This window comes from Suricata suricatta, chromosome 10, assembly GCF_006229205.1.
Source record: "Suricata suricatta isolate VVHF042 chromosome 10, meerkat_22Aug2017_6uvM2_HiC, whole genome shotgun sequence".
Classification (NCBI taxonomy): domain Eukaryota; kingdom Metazoa; phylum Chordata; class Mammalia; order Carnivora; family Herpestidae; genus Suricata; species Suricata suricatta.
The window spans coordinates 103,737,784-103,758,630 of NC_043709.1; the positions used below are offsets into that span (position 1 = coordinate 103,737,784).

A 20,847-nucleotide genomic window follows, 5' to 3' on the forward strand; every position below is an offset into this window, starting at 1 on the left:
GGGGGGAAGACAGGTGGTGGTGATGGTGGAGGGCACTTGAGGGGAAGAGCACTGGGTGTTGTATGGAAAACAATTTGACAATAAAATATTATGGAAAAAAATTAAAATAAAATAAAACATATGTGGGGCCCCTGAAAAAAAAATAAATAAAAAAAGTAAAAACACTTCTTAAGCAAAGGTGACAAAGATACTTGCTTCTGTCCTGTAGGCCCTTTGTCCCTGGAGAAGAGAAACACATGGAAAACACACACATTGTGATGAATCCTATCATCTGAAGAAAGGGTGCTGCAGTTGGGGGAGGGACTGACATTCCAGCTCATTGCGACAGAGGAGGCAGGGGAGGGTTAAGAAGTCCAGACAAGGTGATGACATTGGGGCTGGCTTGGATCTGGTAAGGAGTCTGTCAGGTAGAGAAAGGGGTGGGGCTTGTCAGGACATGAAGAGAGTTGCACAGGATAGCCTGTCCAGTGTGGATGTGGCTGGAGCTCAGGGTGGTGGCTGAGGAGAGACCAGAGGAACAGGTGGGGGTTGGATTGTGATAGACCTGGGGGCCAGGCTAAGGAGGTTAGATTCCATTTTAAGGCAGAGGGGGGCTATTGAAGGTTTTTACACAGTAAACCAGTGTAGATATCAGTGGGAAGGGTTAGGAAGCTTCTTGAATATCCAACCAATGATGGAGGCCTAGATGGAGATGGCCAGTGGAGATGGGCAGAAAGGACAGAGTCTGTTTCCCTGGGCCAGGTGTTGGTCTGATGCCTCGAAAGAAGGTGGGCATTTATGAGAGTTGTGAGGCCACTCCTGCACAGTCCCTCCATTTGGGAAATTACATTCTAGCCCACAGGTCACTAAGCAAATGCCCCATTATCCCCAGGAGTAATTCAACCCTGATTGGTAATATCTGTCACCCTCTCTACTCCATTACCCCCAAAGAAAAGGTAATATCCCTGAACCAGAGTGAACTCCTAGGAGAGGAAGGGGCTGGCCATACTCTGACAGTCAGAGCTGCCCCGGTAAGAACAGGCTACCTTATAAGGAAAAGAGCCTGAGATGGAGGAGGTAGAAGGGAGGAGAATCCCACATGCTGGTTGGGCACTCTGAGAAGGTGATGAGGCAGCACCTGACAAAAGTTGACTGTTCCCTCTGTACTGACCACATGTTTGACACCAGATAAAGAACTTAAGGGGGCTAGCCTCTGCCCTATGGGAGGGTTACATTGAGCAACCCAGCCTGGGAAGGGCCTCAGGGATGGACAGGGGTGTGTCTCAAAGATAGAGGCAGTGAAGGGCCTAGGAGGAACAGACAGGCCAGCTCCCTGATATCTGAGGCAGTCTGCTCAGCTCTGTGCTGGGGCAGCTGAGGCAAGGCTGGCCTCCAGAGAGGAAGATGTGAGCTTGAGAAACTAGTAAGTGGATGAGTCACTTCAACTTAGCATCATGGATAAGCACGGAGAAATAGTCCAGTTGCAGGAGAGTTTTTGTTTTTGTTTTTTTAAACTGAACTACTGTAAAACCAATGACACTGGCACACTTTTCAGCTCACTCAGCCTCAACTGCTACTTGCCCTCAATAAATAGGTGAAATATTTTTTTCAAAGCAGCTTTACTCTTAGACAATTAAATGGTTTGTCCTGTCCCTCCTTCCTTTACTAGAAGTCCCGAGTCTTAAGGTCTGTTTGAACCTCCAGGCACCTTCTAAATAAGGCTTCTACATAATGCCCTTGGGAAGGGCTTGCCCTCAAAGAATTATGAAATTGAAGTAGTTGTTTTCAGGTGCCTCCCAACTCCCTTCCCAGCCCCCTTCTTCCTAATCCAGGTGCTCCAGGTATCTGTCCAGGGTTTCACAAAAGACTACATTTTCTGATGAATTAGTCCCTGTTCAGGTGAGAGCTGATACAGGTTTAAACATGACCTCATATACTTTAGACGGAGACCCCTAAAAGTTGGAAAATTAAGATCCTAAGGAATGCTTCTCTTTTTTCACTGTGGCAAACTATGTATAAAATAAAATTTGCCATCCTAACCATTTTTAAATATACACTTCAGTGGTACTAATTATGCTCCCACTGTTGTACACCCATCACCACTATCTATTTCCAAAGTGTCCCATGCCCTGAAACAGTTCCTCCCTTCCTCCAGCTCCTGGTAGCATCTAATCTACTTTCTGTCTTTGTGAATTTACCCATTTTATACTTTTCATATAAGTGTAACCATACAATGTTTGCTCTTTTGTGACTGCCTTTGTTCACTTAGTATAATGTTTTCAAGGCTCATCTATATTGTAGGCTGTGTCAGAACTTTATTTATTTTTATGGCTGACTAATATTCCATTGTATGAATATCCTTCATCCACTGATGGAAGAAGGCTTCTTAAAGGCTGAGTTCCAGGCACTAGTAGAGATCCCAGGAGGGGGGAAGATTTGGGGATCCCTGCTGCCAACCTTTCCAGCCATGCCATGTAGGTGGCCCATTACTGCCCAGTGACTCCTTATGGGTACAATAATCCAGGATTTCAGTCACCCCACAGAGATATCTGTGCTATAGCAGAAGGAGCACCAGACTAGCCATCAGGAAATGCAAGTCCTCATTACATTGGGTAGATGTGTGGCTTGGACAAGTTCTCTCTTGTTTCTATATAATGAGGAGCTTGGGATGCATGTCCTTTTATGAGGGCCTTTCAGCTTCTTATATTCTTCCATGTCCCTCAGTGTCCTAAGAGACACTTGGTGTGGGGCAGAGCATACCCTCAGGAAATGGTTGTGACCCTTGGAAGGAAGGAAGGAAGGAAGGAAGGAAGGAAGGAAGGAAGGAAGGAAGGAAGGAAGGAAGGGAAATAGGGAGAGAAGGAGGGAGGGAGGGAGGGAGGAAGGAAAGAAAGGAGGGAGGAGAAAAGAATTGGAGAATGAACAACTAAGACATTAGGATTTCTTCATCTCCCTTCAGAGAGATTACTATCCAGAAGTAGTCAGGAGGCTGTATTTAGAGGTCAGATTGATGATACTTAAGTTATGAAACTATCTGGAATACAAGGTGCTGCTTGGCTCATTAACATTGTGTTTCTTGTCTTTGAACCTTGTACTGAGATGGAATTATATGATTGGGCTTCTCATCAATTCTGTTTGGTGTAGAAATCTTGGCAGCTTCAATAAATATACTTGCATAAATTTAAGTGAATACACACAGGCTCTCTTACTATGAATTCTCACACCTTGGCTGATATAGCAGATATAAGCTGTACAGTGTTCCACAGATGGTGGGCATCACCCAGCTGTGCCATGCGTGTGTGTGTGTGTGTGTGTGTGTGTGTGTGCGCGCATGCATGCGCAGAAACATGCACACATGTATCAACATGGCAGGTTCTCCATGGTTGTCCTTGTCCGAGGAGCTCTACCCCGGCATGACTTCTGCTCACAAGGAGTCTGTGTTCTCCTAAAGCACAAATATGAATAATCTCTTTACTGAAGGATCATTTTATTATAAAATTTATTTATATTTATGGTGATCCTCAGAACAATGAGGAAAGGAACTCTTTGTTCCTTTCCATGTTTTGGAATCTGACTGTGCCTTAGGCAGAACTGCACACACACCAGGGACTGGCATCCTTACTTGCCATAGAATTTTGAAGAGACTTTGGAAGTCCTCTACCACTTTGGAATTGGTTTTCAGAGTTCCAAGAAAAACAAACAAACAAAAAAGCACTGATTCCTCCTCTGAAATAAAATCGCATGCAGAAAACAGCATATAAAGATGATAAACATCTTCTAGACTAGTCAGGAAAAAATGGCTACTTTTCTTGGGATCAATGGGATCAGTGAACAAAGCCCTCACTTTCTCAGCCTTCTAGCCTGTAACTGCTCCCAGAGAAGCACTGTGTAAGCATAGGGCTCTCTGCAGCATTGCACTTTTTTAATGCTTAGCTAGTTCTTTTATAGATGAGACAAACCCAGCAAAGTAAAGTGACTTACCCAAAGACACACAAAAAGCCAGTGGTACCAGACTCAAGATTATACCATCGAAAGATAATTGAGTCTCTGTCCTATAGAAGCTTATAATGTAGTTGAAAGTTAGGATATGTGTGAAAAGATAAATGGAAAACTAAGATAGCCTGTACTTACCAGTGTCTGTTAGTTCCACAAGTGTTGAGAAGACATCATGGTTCCTGGGATCCATTGTTCCTAGAGACTCTCTCTCCACTGAATTTTTCTAAATATTTCATACATAGGTGTTGCCATGGGTCCCAGCTGCCAGTGGTAGTGCTGATAAATGAGCAGGGAAGAGAGGAAAGAAAGGAAGAGGAAAATGAAAATGGAAAGGAAACAATAAGGGGAAAGATAGGATAGGAAGAGAAGGTGACAGGAAGAGAGGAAGACTGGGGCATCTGAAAGGCCAAAGTCAACACACCTGCTCTAGGCAGGTAGGGCTTCACCCATGCTTTGGGGAAGGGGTCCTGCAAGAGCCCTGGGACTCCATTCCAGTGGACTCCCATTCCAGCCTTGATGGTCAGAGAGCTTCCAAGCCATAGTTTCTGTGGTTCATCTTCTCTTTGTCCCTTTCCAGCCTCAACACAGAACAGTAGGAATGGAATCTTAGTCTGTTCCAGGTTGGTTCCCAAAGTTCCTGATTTCCCAAAATCACAGAAGAAGGACTCAGTTCACAGGCTGATTATTGTGTGGCCCCTCAGGATTCAGGAGAGCACACAGCTCTGGCCTCAGAATTCAGGCAGGAAGAGAGCTGTGAAGGAGTATGTATTCACAGGACCAGAAAGCACTGAGACATCAGCACAGCAAAAGAACAGTTTTGGACAAACTTTTTGCATTTCTCTACTCCATTCATTTTTGCCCTTAGATTTTTCTATGGCAACACAACATATGTTTTGAAAGAATCAACTAAGCTATTTCACTTGTTTATATTTTTGTTTCTTTCTTTCTTGGGTTAAAGGCATTCATGCCCCTAAGATCAGAAGGAATACAGCACAGCCACCAGTGCACACACGCTCAGCAGCACAGATGACCACGTTCCAGACACTGCAGCAGCAGGGACCTGCCCTTCTCAGGATTCATCATCCAGACCCCAACTTACTGGCCCTCTAGATCCTTTTCAGTTCTATCTCAGATCTTTAAACAACTTAGCATGAGGACTCTGACCCAGTTGTGTCTTTGAGGGATAAACAGGGACCAGTGAGATCCCCTGGCATCCAGGAAAGCAAGATAAAATGAATGGATCTTTGGACCTAGGGTCAGGAGATCTAATTTCCCATCCTCCACATATACCTCCCTGGTTGGGATCTTATCAGCATCCTGGTCTTTCAAATGAGGAGGTTAATTAGATACTCTCTAAGATTCTTGGTGTCTCTCCAACCCCATGGCTTTAAGCAGGATCCTGTAACTTCTGCCAAGGAGGTGCCTTCCCATAATGTGAAAGCACTTTCTTGGGAATGAGACTGCCCCTTATGGAGAGGAATTCCAGCCTCATCTCCCCTCTATAGTCTGCACACTCTCCCAGGGCAACCTCATCCAGGACTCCCCTGCCAGCTAAACTCCTCCTGAACCCCCATTTGGTCCCAACTAGAAGTCCCACAAATACTTTAATTCAGCAAGTCCAGAACTGCTGTTTCTCCCGTCATGTCCCCCACTGCAGTGAGAGGCATCACCATCCACAATCACCCAAGTTAGAAAGCTCAGGGAGGCGGGCAGTACATTTCTTTCACTGCCTCTTCCCCCAACCCCTACATGCAACCACAAACCAAATTACATTCTTTTATCTGTCAAACCCACCTGCTTCTCACCAATCCCAATGTCTACCTTGGCTCAAGCCTCCATGATCTCTACATGGGTCACCTGCCCCCCAAATCCTCCCCCCCATCACCACCCTCCTTACCTAGACCAGTGCCAGACTATAATACACATCTAACCCCATCATTCTCTATCTCCTCAGAGTAGAATCTAAGTGCCCAGGTGTAGCCACAAAGCCCTGGTCATCTTGGGTAGAAACCCACCTCTCCAGCCCCATTTCCTCTTAGCCTTCACTCCAGCCAATCAGATGCCTGCATTACCTGAGGCTCTATACACACACACACGCACACACACACACACACACACACACACACACACACATACACATGGGCACACACAGATATCTTACACAAGTTTCCTCAAGTTGCACTGTGCTCTTTTGTAATATGCTTTCCCTTTCAACACTGTCCTGGTGGACATTTTAACCCAACATCATCTAATTTAAAAAAACCAGAGGCTTCCACATACTCTTATTTTTCCTGGGTCATACTCCCCCGCCCCATGCAGCCACATCCCCGGATCAACCTTATGATACTGTAATGGGTAGTAAGTAAAAGACAAGCCTCCCTCTGAGGTGCTGATTAATTCTGGATTCTCCATCCCCTTCCCACAGCTACTGCCTGATCAGGGCCTTCATCATCACATGGGCCAGTGGTTCTTAAACTTTCAGGTGCTTCAGAAACACCTAAAATTGTCTGCAATGCATGTTTCCAGGCCCCATACAACTTCTTCAGTAGGTCTGGGTAGGGCCCAGAATTCTGAATTTTTAAACTTTGCATCCTCAAATTGCTTCACCCAGAGCTGGGCACAGTGAGACCAGCACTCACTCCAAGTCTAGTGCATCAGGAAAGAATGGATGGGAGCACAGACTTGTGTGGGCAAGCTTCTCCCCACAGAGCTACCCATCAGGCTCCTAATGTCCCTGATCTTAGAGTCTCCTCCCAACAGGCAAGGCAGCAGGGGCTGTGACTTCCCAGGTGATGGCCCCTCTCCATGGTGTGGATGGGACCTGGACGTTTTCGGTGAGCTCCGTCTGATCCAACAAAGGATGGGAAGATAGGTCTGAGGGTTCTGAGCCTAGCACCCCCTGGAGCCTGTGGTTGGGCCTTCAACCTGTGGCAGAGTGCCATGTGAACTGGTATTTTGTGGCTCCAGTGTGAGATGGGCTGAGGCTCCTGCAGAGGTGAGCACTGGAGCATGAAGGCATCCAGGCAGCCTTTGCCTGGTGGGGGCCATTAAGGCTCTGCACTGGGAACAAGGTTGTGGGAGAAAGCAATTAGTAGTGAAGGAAGCCAGTGATTTAGCACACAGAGTCGGCTTGCTCTAATTGATGCAACGGGTTTGTCAAGTGTGGGCTCCCAGGGACAAGAGCTTCATCCTTAAATGCACAGCCCTTCTTCAAGGTGGCAGAAGGAGGAAAAAGACTACCTCTCACCCTTGAGAAAAGAGCCCAGCCTTTTCCCTTCACTGTCCCACCCCAGTGCCTGCCTCCATCCTAGAAATGGTGATTTTTTTTGGCTGACCTGGTCAATGTCTTTGGATGAAGATTTTTATTTTCTCAAGAAAGACAAAGACTTCAGAGTCAGGGTCAGTGTATATCATCATATTGGCTTTGTTTGAGCTGTTGTTAGATTTTCAGGGTCTCAACTTCTTTGTGGTTGTGTTTCTGGCCTGTCATTCTAGAGACCTTGACTAGTATATTCCTGAAGACAGCTTCTGTTATCTTCAGGATTTGTCACCTCAAGATTGTAATACACTGTTTTTGTGGTCCTGTTTCCTCCTTTCTCAGTGGTGTTCTCTGTCCTGACATAAATTCCCTCTAGATCAAGACATTATGAATTCTCTTCTGAAAAGGTCCAATAAAATGTTCTCTGATTAACTAAATAAGATGCTTCTCCAAAATGTATAATTTTTCCACCACCCTAATATTTACATTTTAACAGGGGGCATTTGAAGATTTTAAAAAATCCCTTAATTCCCAATGGATTGGAACTCTAAGGTTGGAACAGAATGTGGAGTTGGTAATCTAGTTTGGGGTCCCACCCAGTGTCCCCCAAGACTTTCCTCCACCTGCTGGTTCAAAACTTAAAAATCCTCAGTTTAACGACTATTTTTCTCTCTCTTCTATTTTTGTTTCCTAGGAACGAGTGGAATATCTCTTTCTCATAATTTTTACTGTGGAAGCATTTTTAAAAGTAATAGCCTATGGACTTCTCTTTCATCCCAACGCTTACCTCCGCAATGGCTGGAATTTACTAGATTTTATAATTGTGGTTGTAGGGTAAGTATAACTACCTTTCCATATTCCCTCTCCTTACCCCTTATCATCAACCGACACATATCTCCTTTTCCTTCTGTATTTCTATCTCTTTTTGATTTGGTCACAGTGACACTGGGCTTCCGGCAAGATGAGAGGACCTCTAAAAAGTCACTTTGAATTCAGACTTTCTCCAAAGGGAAGAGAGCTTTTACCTAGGAACACCTCCTTCCCACACGCATATGCTCACATGTGTGCATTCACATGTACAGACACACAGGAGTAGAATCTGAGTGCTTTTAATGGAACTCAGGATCCTCCATGCTGCTGAGTCCTCTCCTTAAGGTCTTTTATTCTGTCTCCAACCACATCTGGCCCAACAGCTCTTCAGACTGGTTTCCCTGCTGTGTCCCTGAGCAGAGTTATCCAGCCTGCCTATAAGCATGCAGTTCATGGGCATGGGGGTGGGGTGAGGCTGGCACACGCGGTGCTGTAGATGCTCACTACTCTCACCTACTCAGTGGGCCTCGTCCAGGGCCCAAGGAGATAGGCTGCTCAAGATAAATGGGTGAGGAGAAAACAGAACTATGAAGGGCCAAGGTCGTGGGTGGCCCAACTAGAGTGAAACACACCTTCCCCAAGAGTGCTGGTTCCCTGTAGCATAAGGTGAAGCAAAGCCAATATATGCCTTAAAAAAAAAAAAAAGGAATGTAAGGAATTATAAATAAAATTTAGAAGTGATGATCTCTGTATCAAGGAATTAGTAATTTTACAAAAAGATTCTCTATGAAATACTTGGGTTTTTAAATATTTATTTATTTTTGAGAGAGTGTAAGCGGGGGCGGGGGGGGCAGAGAGAGGGGGACAGAGGATCCAAAGCAGGCTCTGCATGGACAGGCTAACAGATGTGGGGCTCGAACTCATGAACCGTGAAATCATGACCTGAACTGAAGTTGGATGTTCAACCAACTGAGACTCCAAGGTGCCCCTCTGTGAAATGTTTGTCCCTAAACAGGCCTATGTGTGCTATGTGAAATGTAACTTACTAAGGCACAGTGCATGAAGTTCCAACCACTCATCTATTTTGTGAGGTGAGGGCACCTTCACAGCAGATTATACTTAAGGAACAAGTTGGCTTCTTTGAGCTGTTCTGCTGTTACTCTGAGCCCAGAGGGTGATCACACAGTGGCCACCTTCATTTTCACTCCCTTGGAGTTCTGACAGGCTTCAGTGTCAAAGTCAATATGTCATCAGGTTCATATATCAGAAGCCTATTTTTGATTGGCACTATTTGTGCCATCGCAATGAAGACATAGGTCCTTCTGGACTCCTCCAGAGCACTCACTACTCATTCTCTCATGGGAGTGTCTGGTCTTTCCTGCAAGAAATAACAAGAGCAATTCAAGATCATTTATAAGTTATTTCCTTGTCTCTGACCATCTGGATGACTATTTGGGTTGTTTAGAACGGTTTTTAGGGATTTTTCTTTGTCTTTGTGTGTGTGTATGTGTGTGTGTGCACATGTGTGTGCACAGACTATGAATGATACACTTTGGCCACATTACCATCAGGGCTATTTGGGTGACATGAGAAGCACCAAAGTTCTTGGAGTGTTTGCCAGGCATAGGTCTGGCTCCAGAGGACTCAGAATAAGGATGCAGCTCTAAGAGATCTTGCTGCTTTTGTTCATGCCAGGATAAACAAAGAGGAACTGAACAAATGCCTTGCATTAACTCAGTAAGCCATAGCATAGGCCTTTAAGGTGCCTTGTTCCAAATGCCCCTAAATCCCTTCAAATTCAGTGTCTTTCTCAAGGCCTAGGCTCGAGGGAACCTTTCCCACATAGAAAAGAGCCTCAGGAAGGAGCTTCATTGAGAGATCAGGGTGCCTGCAGGGACTAACGTTGTTTAGGCAGAGCAGCTACATGTTCTTCTCATGTTTATGGTATGAGAACTGAGTGCATACAGTGCTCTGCCCTCTTCATGGCCTTATCTTCAGCATGGGAGGTAAAAACAGAAGGCACAGGGCAGACATCTAATATTAGGGAGCCCTGGGAGGAAAGAAGCTGCATGCTTGGCAACACTTGCTCGTCTTTTGCTGGTTTGGACCCTCGCCTTGTTGTTCCTCCTCATAAACACAGAGGGCGGGCAGACTTTTTGTGGGATCAGCCCAGATTTCAATCACATCCTCCTGGGGTCTAAGCCATGAGGCTGATGAAGAGGGAAGCATTCAGATTTGGCCCTCTTCAAAAAGATACCTCTGGTAGATTGTTTAGGCCACAAAAGTTATGATGCTGGTGGTTGCCAAGCCTGTGGTTCACCACGACCCTCTGCACTTTCTCCCCATTGATCTCATACATGGACATATTTGACACCTAGTTTCTCTTCTCCAAGGGCATTGGTCCCATTGGGCTTGCTGTCTAATCTAAATCTCAGCCTGGGGTGCCTGGGTGGCTCAGTCAGTTAAGTGTCTGACTCTTGATTTCAGCTTGGGTCATGATCTCATGGTCATGGAATTTAGTCCATGCTGGGCTCTGTGCTGGGCTTGGAGCCTATCTGGGAGTCTCTCTCTCTCTCTCTCTCTCTCTCTCTCTCTCTCTCTCTCTCTCTCTGCACCTCCCCTGCTCAGGCTCTCTCTCAAAAATAAATAAACCTTCAGTCAATCTATCTATCATCTATCTATCTATCTATCTATCTATCTATCTATCTATCTATCTATCTATCATCTATCTATCTATCTATCTCTGCCCATCCTTCTAACTGGAAAAAATCTCTCTCTCTCTCTCTCTCTCTCTCTCTCTCTCTCACACACACACACACACACACACACACACACACACACACACAGTGAGCTCAACCACCTCTTTTGTCTGTGCCTCCTTTTCCTGCCTTTTTTATAATATTAAATGAATATCCCTCTTCTTCCCTTATATCTCCTGGGAAATATCTACTCCCTGGGCCCCTCCTCTGCAGCTACTTAGGGGAAGGTTTCTTCTGCCCTCCTACAATCAGAGGAGAGTCTGTCTTGCCCTGGAGGAAGATGGGTGCGCCTGCCTGCTGCCTGAGTGCCAGGCTGAGAGCTGCTCTCTTATTTCTGCATTGCCATACTGGGGTCCTGTGACAAGAGGCATTTCCTTCCCCCCCACAAACCCATCACATTTCCATACTAAAGTAGAAGAGTCTTCTTGGTACAGTGGGGAGATGGGCCTGCTGAATCAAAGTGGAGAGGACTTCGGAGGCCTCTCCCTTCCCAACTGAGGGACCTCAGGATCTTCACTAGCGCCCCTGCTCAAGACACTCTACTCCAGCCACAGGGGCTTTTGCTCCTGTCTGCCTCCCAATATGGTGGCCCTACCTTTCTGACTCATTGGGCCCTCTAGAGCCTCATTGTCCTACTTTAGCTGGTCCAATGTCCAGCTAAGGAAATTCCAGACACAACTCCTAGAGAATTCCGCCTCCATCCCCACCAAGCATCCACATCTGAACCCAGCCCTTAGGGACAGGTAGGCACAAAGCAATGGTTTGGGCTTCACAGTGCCTAATCAAGGAGAAACACCCCAGTCCCTATAAGCCAAGAACACCTACTAAACCCATTCCTGAATTTTCTACTCCTTCAAAATTAAAATCAGACATTTAATAAAGTGTCTGCATCAAGTAGGGACAGGAAAAAGAGAAGAAAGTTGTCTAATCTCTATTCCCTCCAATGAATAATATTTTGTAAACATCTTGTACTCTAATAAGCATTATTGCTTTCTTCCAGGAAATGCTAGGAGCCAAATCTGGTTTGGATTTGGAATGGTGTTTGACAAACTTGCAAACCAGTCTCCATTTTCTAAGATTTCAGTAATCTAGACTTCAATGGAAAGAACATTTCTCTGCAGAAAAAAAAGCCTGCTCCCCCCATCCTGGCAACTCTGCCTGGGGTTCAGGACATCACCGGCTAACATATGACACCATCAAATTGCCAAGCTAAGCTGGAAGAATCACAGGGCTGAGAAAGACTTTAGATGTGGTCTGGCCAGTATTGTCAAACTTCTTTTAGCTGCAGAACCCATTGTTCAAGCAAAGTCTTACTCAAAGGCCCACGGCAGCCACTCTGTTTCAGCCACTTCTCTCTGGCCTTGCTGTCCAAGAAGTCCCCAGGGGGTTCCATGGAGCACAATTTGGAAATCCTTAATCTAGACCAACTCCCTCATTGCTGGGCCCTGCCTGGATTTGAGTTTCTCTAAAGATAAGCCCCCAGCTTCAGTCTCCCCTGTTTCCAGATCCAGTTCCCTGGGGAATGAGTTATTTAAGGAGCTCAAGAACAAAGTTGCCTGGCCTTGAGTTCAGATCAGATGTGGGGACCCAGTTCTGATAACTGGGATTCCTCCGACCCCAGGTCATGAGCCAGCACACACTCTACTGACAGTTAATTGATAGTCATCTCTAGTACAAAGGACAGAAATTGCCCCATGTGTCCTTTCCCCTGTTTTTCTTGGTTACCAAAAAAAAGCCCAAGATTCCAGGTTCCCATCCCCACATGGTTCTCTGCATCTTCTGACCCCTTCTCCCTCTCCATCCCACTGAAACCTTTCCAAAGTGCCCTTTGCTGACCATTCAGTGGTTGGCAAACATTTTCTGTACAGAGCAACATACTCATTTTCAGCTTGCAAACCATGCACTTTTTGTCCCAACTACTCAACTTTGGTGAGAAAACATCAATACACAACAGCAATATGTAAACGATGGGTATAGTTGAACTCCAACAAAACTTCACTTACAGAGAACATGGCCCAAGTGCTGCCCGAAACCCTCAGCTTTGTCTCGGGCCACTCATTTAACTCCCTGACTCTCCCCAAGGGTCCTGCCTCCCTTGCATTCTCTCAAGAGATGGCCACTGTCTCCTAAATGCCTTGTTCCACAGTCTGGAGGTCAGGAGAAGGGCCCTGTGTTTCTCATATTTCTGCTTTCAGATGGATGGCTGCCCCTCCCCTCCCCTAGCAACTTCCAGTTCTTTTTTTTTTTTATGTTTATTTATATTAGAGAAAGAGAAATAGTGTGTGAGCAGGGAAGGGGCAGAGAGAGAGATGGAGACTGAATCTAAAGGAGGCTCCAGCCTCTGAGCTGTCAGCACAGAGCCTGACACAGGGTTTGAATTCACAAACTGTTAGATTATGACCTGAGCTGAAGTTGGGCACTCAACCGACTGAGCCACCCAGGAGTCCTGCAACTTCCAGTTCTGATGTGTGTTATCAGAACCTCCCACCCTTACTTCTTTCTGTGGGGTTCTCTGTAGGCCTTTGGGGACTCCTCATTCCTTGAAGACAGGAGCTCTTGGCTCATTCCCACTCTCTACAAACTTGCTATTGCAACTGTCCCCTCCAGTAGCTTCTTGGTTCCTTGATATCTTCCCCACCCAAGGACCCTGACTCCATCCTGACCAGCTGCCCACTCCCAAGGTTATAGGCACTATCCCTGCCATAATTAATAATTGTATCCTCCCCCATAATCTCAAACCAAACATCCCACCCTGTAAACACTCCCACCCATCTTTCCAGCTTACTTTCTCTTGCACTTTGGCATCAACAGTCCATTCACCCTGTTCCATTCTCTCTGTTCCTCCACCCATTGTGTCCAGTCCTCCTTTTAACCAGCTTGTATGCCTAGCCCCATCATAATCTTTCACTAGCATGTACGGTCAACTTCCTTATATCTCTATTCCTCTACCTTGCTCATTTGGAAAAACACCAACCATGGTCAAATCCAACTAGAGATCCATCTGGTACCTGAAGCTGTGCCATTGAAAGGCATAGAGAAACACCTAAAGCTGAGCTAATGGGTTTCACTTTACACTCGTGACCACCACCAACTTCAAATAGGTCCTTGGTGATACCTGGCAATCCTACTGCATATGCCTTCTCCATTCCTCTTCACTTCCTTTGGTGATTCTTTTATACCTTTGCCTCACCCTTCAAACTTCCAGTACCCACTCCTCTTTTACATTTTCAACTGATGACCTTGCTCCCTGTTTCTCTGAGAAAACAGGTACAATCAGGAAAACATCTCTACCCCTATTATGTGCCCTCCTACTTGAACCATGATAAACTATCCCTTCTCCTATCTAGAGCCAGTACCCCTCTGGGCGCATGAGATCCCTTCCTGCCTCCTGGAGGGTATCAAGCCTTCCAGTAATTGTTCCTTCACTTCTGCATCGCGAGATCGCGTGTCTCTGTCACATAACCCCCATCACATATAAAAATGCTGCTCTATCTCCCATTTAAAAGCAAACACAACTCTCTTGATTCCACACCCTCTTCTGGTAACCATATTTTTTCTTCTACCACCTTTAACAGTAAAGCTCCTCAGAAGGCTTGTCTATATTGTAGTCACCAGCCATGTGGCCACTCAGCACTTGAAATGTGGCTAATCTGAATTAAGACACGCTGTCCATGTAAAATACACAGCAGACCTCAAAGATTTAGTAAAAAAGGAGTGACAAATATCTCGTTAAAATTTTTTTGTATTTATTACAGTTGAAATAATATTTTGGTTGTGTTGTATTAAATAATATGTATGATCACAGTAAATTCCACCTGTTTTCACTTTCTTAATGTGACTACTAGGAAGTTTAAATTACATTTATGGCTCATATTTGTGGCTTGCATTATAGTTCTGTTAGAGCTGTCTCAAACTTCTTTTGCTGTCCTCTCTTGAATCCATATCTATTAGGCATTTGTCCCCATTACTCCACTAAGACAGATGTTTTCAAAGTCTCAGCGTTCTGCATGTCATTAAAGCCAGTGATGAGTTTCCCATCCTTATATCTGCAACACAAAGCCAATTTCTATGCTATCATGTATTTGTGCCCAGGTAAAATCAGAAGAGAATTGTTAGGAGTAAGGAGGTGGATGAAGAGGAGAGAGGATGCGGTTCTGGGCCACGTGAGGGCAGGCTCTAGGAAACCTGGAGTGAGGGGAGGACACTGTAAAGGGACAGAAGCACTACATCAAACTTTAGTGGTTTTATGCTTCTGTCCAGGCCACCCAGCTTATACAAAGCCAGCTGTGTTCATGCACAGCTTTATGACTGCAAAGGGCCTGCCCATCCTCTCTCAGGCCTCTCTGGGCAGTGGATATGCCCTTGGCACAGGTGATACCCACCCCGAGGGAATGTCACCTTATGATGGTCACAGTCCCTTCCACACACACACACACCTTGCACTGGTTCCCAGGCTGCAGGTGCTTGCGAACTCTGCGATCCCAAGCTCCTTCAGAGAATTCAGAGTCTGACAGCTCCTTCTTCCCTTCCTCTCTTCTAGGCTTTTTAGTGCAATTTTAGAACAAGCCACCAAAGCCGATGGGGCAAATGCTCTAGGAGGGAAAGGAGCTGGATTTGATGTGAAGGCACTGAGGGCATTCCGTGTGCTGCGCCCCTTGCGGCTGGTGTCTGGAGTCCCAAGTAAGTAAAGCCATTATTCTTGTTTACACTGCTGTCTTGTCACCACCCTCTGCTTTCCTTTGCTGAATTGCCAGGAGCACTTTGCAAAGAAAACTGATTTCATATAAATGGAGGGTTTTTTTTTCTTAAAGGAATTCCTTTGCTTTAAAGAACCGAACTCTGATGGGAGTCCATTAAGACACACTGTGGTTCCCAGCTCCAGTAAACACCTGGAAAAAATCCACAGCAGTCACGCAGCCAAATGAAGACAGCCTACACAGAGAAAGCAATCCCTTGGCCCTCTGAGCAATCCCCTCAAGGCCCTGGGCTGGGAATTTAAATACATTTCCAGCAGAGGAGCCGGGGTGAGCAGAGAAGGCTAATCCCCAAGGCTCACAAGGTATTTTAGCCAATGAGATTATCTCTACTTTCTGTATTTTTCCAAAGAACAATCCGAAAAGCATTGTGGATGTTCAAAAAGTTCTGTTTGCCATTTCTCTCAACCCTTTCCTTCTTTCATGTCAAATGGGACATTTCCGGCCTCAGAAGCCCTATTTATGGACAAGCTGCCTGTCTTTGTGAGAACTAGTTTTGCCCAAGGGTGGAGGGTGTTTAGCTCTCTGAGTCAGACCAAAGGGCTTCCGAGAGATACTGTCTATTGTCTATCCAGATAGCAGTCACTTCGATAGCTCCTCTTCTAGCTCTTCCTCCGGAAGTCTGCCCCTCCCATGGATGAGCCCCAGGCACCGAACACAGCAGCTTTGGGCACCCGGCATCAGCTCCAGCAAAGCCCAGCCCAAGTTGCTCCTGGGGGTTAAATGAGCTTCCAGAGAGCTCCTCATTCCACTCCTCCATGAGTTGGTGGGACTTATGTGCTGAGATTTTTCCTTTCTAAGTCAGCTGCATCTGACTTCTGTGTTTATGGGCTCAAACCCACAAACCGTGAGGTCATGACCTGAGCCAAAGTCAGACATCCAGCTGACTGAGCCACCCAGGCGCCCCTCCATATGCATTCAAATCATGGTAGAACTGTATTGCGGTGGTCAGGAAGAGGTAACATTCCTTGGAATTCCGTCAGCAAGAAGAGGTAGACATGATATGATTCCTCAAATATAAGGCCCTAATATTACCTGCCAGGTAGTCCAATAAGATATCTCTGTCATTAAATGTGGTCACACTGAGATGGCTTTGCATTTGTCGGCAGGCTTGCAGGTGGCTTCACATAGGGCTAACACCTGTATCTTGTTCTCCATGGGTCACCATAAAAAGAAAGTAGCTCTTTTGAGAGCTTAAAGAAAGGGCTATCCCAGCCTGCTACCCTTTCTCACTGGAAAAGTATCTATGTGACTCTTAAATAATAAAGTATGTAGACCAAGGTGAACAAGTGCCTGTGCTAGTTTGGTTGATTTCATGCAGGAAAATGTCAGCAATATCTCCTACCACTACAAACCTAGACAAATACCTCCTTCTTCCCTTAGAACTTCTGGGTGTCTTCATTTATACTTGAGCAGAACTCCTCCAAGGAGTTGCCTCTGTCTGTTGTCTCCAACCCTTGTCTTCTTGCTCTCTCTTAAATCCACACCAGTCAGACTTTCTCCTCTATTACCGCAGTAAAACATCTCTTGTCAAGACCACTGGTGATTTCCACGTTGCTGAATAGCATGGTCAGTTTTCTGGTGCCATTGTAGTTGACCTAGCTGCAGCATTGGATACAGCTGATCATCCCTTGTCATCGCTGGGCTACTGGGACACGGTTCTTTCTCAATTCATTTGCTTTTCTTTATCAGAATCACTTGCTGATTTTCCCCCACGTTCTCATCCTTTTAGCTTTGGAGAGCTCCAGACTTGTTCCTCATGCCTCTTCTCTATCTCAGGGACACTTGATTCCTGGTTTTCATGTCCAGTTTCATGGCATTAAATACCACTTGCATGTCTTCTAATAACTGTATGTCACCAACTCAGACTTCTCCTCTAAACTCCAGACTTATATACCTACCTGCCCACTGCATTCCTTTAATTGGATGTCTAAGCATCTCGAACTTACCACATCCATCACAGAACTTCCAATTGTCCCAGTGTCTTTCCTGTCTTGGTAAATGTCAACCTCATCCTTCCAGCTACTCAGGCCAAAAATCATGGACTCGATTCTTTCTCTCACCCTTTGTATCCAGGCCCTCAGGAAATCCTATCAGCCATGCCCTCAAGGAGCTCACTGTTACCACTTCCAATGCTATCCACTGACACCTCCCACCTGGATTATTATAATAGTTTTTTAACTGGATTCTCTATTTCCACCTCTGCCCTTTGCCACAGCTTAGTCTCAACGCAGTAGCCAACAACATCCTACTAAAATATAAGTCCTTGTAAAAAAAAAATGTCACCACTTTGCTCAGAACCCTCCACATCGCCCCTAACTTACTGAGAACCAGGGTCTCACGGGGCCCTACATGGTCTCACCCCTCTCCCCTCTGACCTCATCTCCTACCACCCTTTCCTTCTGTCCCTCCTTGCCAGCCTCAGTGACCTACTTGCCATTCCTCCAACATTCCAAACCCACTGCCACTGTGGGGCCTTCGGGTTTGCTGTTCCTTGTGTCCAGAATACCCGTTACATGGCCCTGCGCTGGGCTGGCCTGCTCACCACCTCTGGTCTCTGCACAAATGTCATCTTACCCAAGAGGCCTGCTCTCTACCCATGTTAGCAGCCCTTACGTTTCCTGTGACCCTTCCCTGCTTTATTTTTCCCACATCACTTGTCACCGTCTGTCGCACTATTTACTTACTATCCCTTGCTTTATGAGAATACAACCTCCATGAGGACAGTTTCTGTTTGTTTTGTTCACTGTTGTATCGTCAGCATCTACAGTGCCAGGTAAGTCTTTGCAGAATGAATGGCTGTCATTGTGCAGGTGCCTCACAGTTGAGTGGCAGTGCTACACACAGCAGTTACTAAGAACAGGCTCCTTAAATGATCCTAATGCTAAAAGACCTCCCATTTGTGAGCCTTCTTAGCATTTCCAAAGGGTGTTTATTCTTCTTATTTGATCCTCATGTGGACATACACACAGGGATATGTAGATAATGTGTTATTTCTTATAACAGAGAAGTTAGACAGTTTGTAACTCTAAGTCCAAAAAGTTATTATTTTTTATTTAAAACAATTTTTTTACATTTATTTATTATTGAGAGACAGAGAGAGATGGAGGAGAGGCATAGAAAGAAGGAGACACAGAAGCTGAAGCAGGCTCCAGACTCTGAGCTGTCAGCACAGAGCCCAGTGTGAGGCCCAAACCCACAAACCACGAGATCATGACTTGAGCTGAAGCTGGACGCTCAACCGACTGAGCCACCCAGGCACCACTATTTTTTAAATGTCCGTATGTGTATTAAATGACATTGAAATGTTAAGATCACAGATTATGGAGTGAGAGAGATGATTGTGAGAGTGCAAATTATATATTAATTTGTTCAACAAAACCTACTTAGTGTGCACTTGGCATAAGATTTTGCTAGCTGTTACAGCAGATGCAGAAATGATTCCAATGCCAAGTGCATTCTCAAAGAGACTAAAATGTAGAAGAAAAGATGTTCAAAGAAATGATGGTATGGAACAAATATTAGACAGCGCTTTCCCCCTGCCTCAGAAAGAAAAGTTTAAGTAAGATGTGATAAGTTCTGTGACACACATGCTTTGGGGGTACCATATTTTTGGGAGTGGGGATAAAGAATCAGGAAGGCTTCTTGGAGGAGGTAGCATTTGAGATAGATCCTGAAGGGTAAGGAGAGGTATTCTAGAAAATTATGAAAAGGAGAATGACTGTGGCCCTAGAGTTACACACAGTAAGGCTGTAAGTTTTCAGAGTTGATTTCACTGTGGATGTAAAAATTAGTTGACTCTTTCAACGAAATTCTGTGTAATCGAAAGGTTTGTCCATTTTGCTTCATCAAGACTTCCACAGTAAAGGAAATCACTCGCCACTGCTTGTGAGGCCTCACTCACCCACAGCAGGATTACTGTGATGCATGCATACTGTACCAAAGGATAGGCCATATGGAACAATAAACATTATACAACAAATGTGAGCAATAACTTGGAGGTTTATGATTAAATATTTGCAATGTGTATAAAAGTGCATTTGTCCATGGTGCAATAAGCAAGGAGTCATTTCCTCCTTTGGGAGCAGACAGAGAAATGGAGGTGAGAAAGTGGCTTTTTGATTTGTGAGGTCTTTGACAAAAACTCAGTAGCCAACTTGACTTAATGATGAAGGGGATTGAACAGTCACTTCCATGCAAGACCAGCACCAGCCATGGAAAAGTGTCCATTCACCATGAACATGTACTGAGCACTTTCTGTGAGCCAAGAACTAAGTAAGGCCCTAGAGACACAGAAATAAATAGGATACTATCCCCATCTGTTAAGATACTTGAATGCTTTAGAGACTTTTTATGGGACATGCTTTCCTTATGGTATGAATTTTTATAATATTAGCTCTTTCTCAGTTTAAAGTATCATTTCTGGAATCACACAAAATAGAAAACAATTAGCTATTAAACAAGGGTTTGCTTCCTAATTGAGAAGTGAGAAAGAACAGTAAGTACCATGTATGGAGAGGAGTCAAATCCTTTCTATTTTTTCCTTGCTCAGATTAGAGCTGTTTCCTGAAAACAAATCAACACCAATCAACCAACAAATATCTGCTGATTGGATACCATATAGAAGGCACCAGGGGAGACAGAGGTTCTGAGCAGGAATCAGACTGCCTGACTTCTGTATTGACTTACTTTGTGATGTTAAGGAAGTTACTAAGCCTCTCTGTGCCTTAGCTTCCTCATCTGTAAAATGGAAATCATAGCAGGACCTATTTCATATGTTGTTAGAAAAGCTAAATGAGTTTTTTTTCATTTTTAGCAGTTTTTATGCAATAAAATATTTTTAACATATGTACATCTTTTTAGACATAATGTTATTACACACTTAATAGACTACAGTACAGGGTAAACATAGATTTTTATGCACAAGGAAACAAAAAATATTTGGCTCTCATTATTGCAATATTCACTGTATTGCAGTAGTCTGAAAAAGAACCCAAAATATCTCAAAATAATGCCTGTTTTGTACTGTGAAGGAGATTCTCTTAAGATTCTCCCAGATTCTCTGGGTCCTCTCTTCCTTTCTTTACACATTCTCCTGGATGACCAGCTATACTCCTATGGCTTCAAATATTACTTTTATTTATTTATTTTTCTTTCCATAATATTGTATTGTCAGATTGTTTTCCATACAACACCCAGTGCTCTTCCCCTCAAGTGCCCTCCACCATCACCACCACCTGTCTTCCCCCTCCCCCCTCCCCCCCAACCCTCAGTTCATTCTCAGCATTCA

General features: G+C 44.9%; 1 protein-coding gene across 1 annotated transcript in view; it reads left to right on the plus strand.

Annotated features, from left to right (window-relative positions):
- Window positions 1-20,847, plus strand: part of CACNA1C (calcium voltage-gated channel subunit alpha1 C) — a 721,004-nt gene that overhangs the window by 465,493 nt on the left and 234,664 nt on the right. Inside the window, exons 4-5 of the mRNA XM_029953179.1 lie at window positions 7,929-8,068; window positions 15,344-15,483. Of these exons, the coding sequence (XP_029809039.1) occupies window positions 7,929-8,068; window positions 15,344-15,483 (280 nt within the window). The remainder of the gene's footprint in view (window positions 1-7,928; window positions 8,069-15,343; window positions 15,484-20,847) is intronic.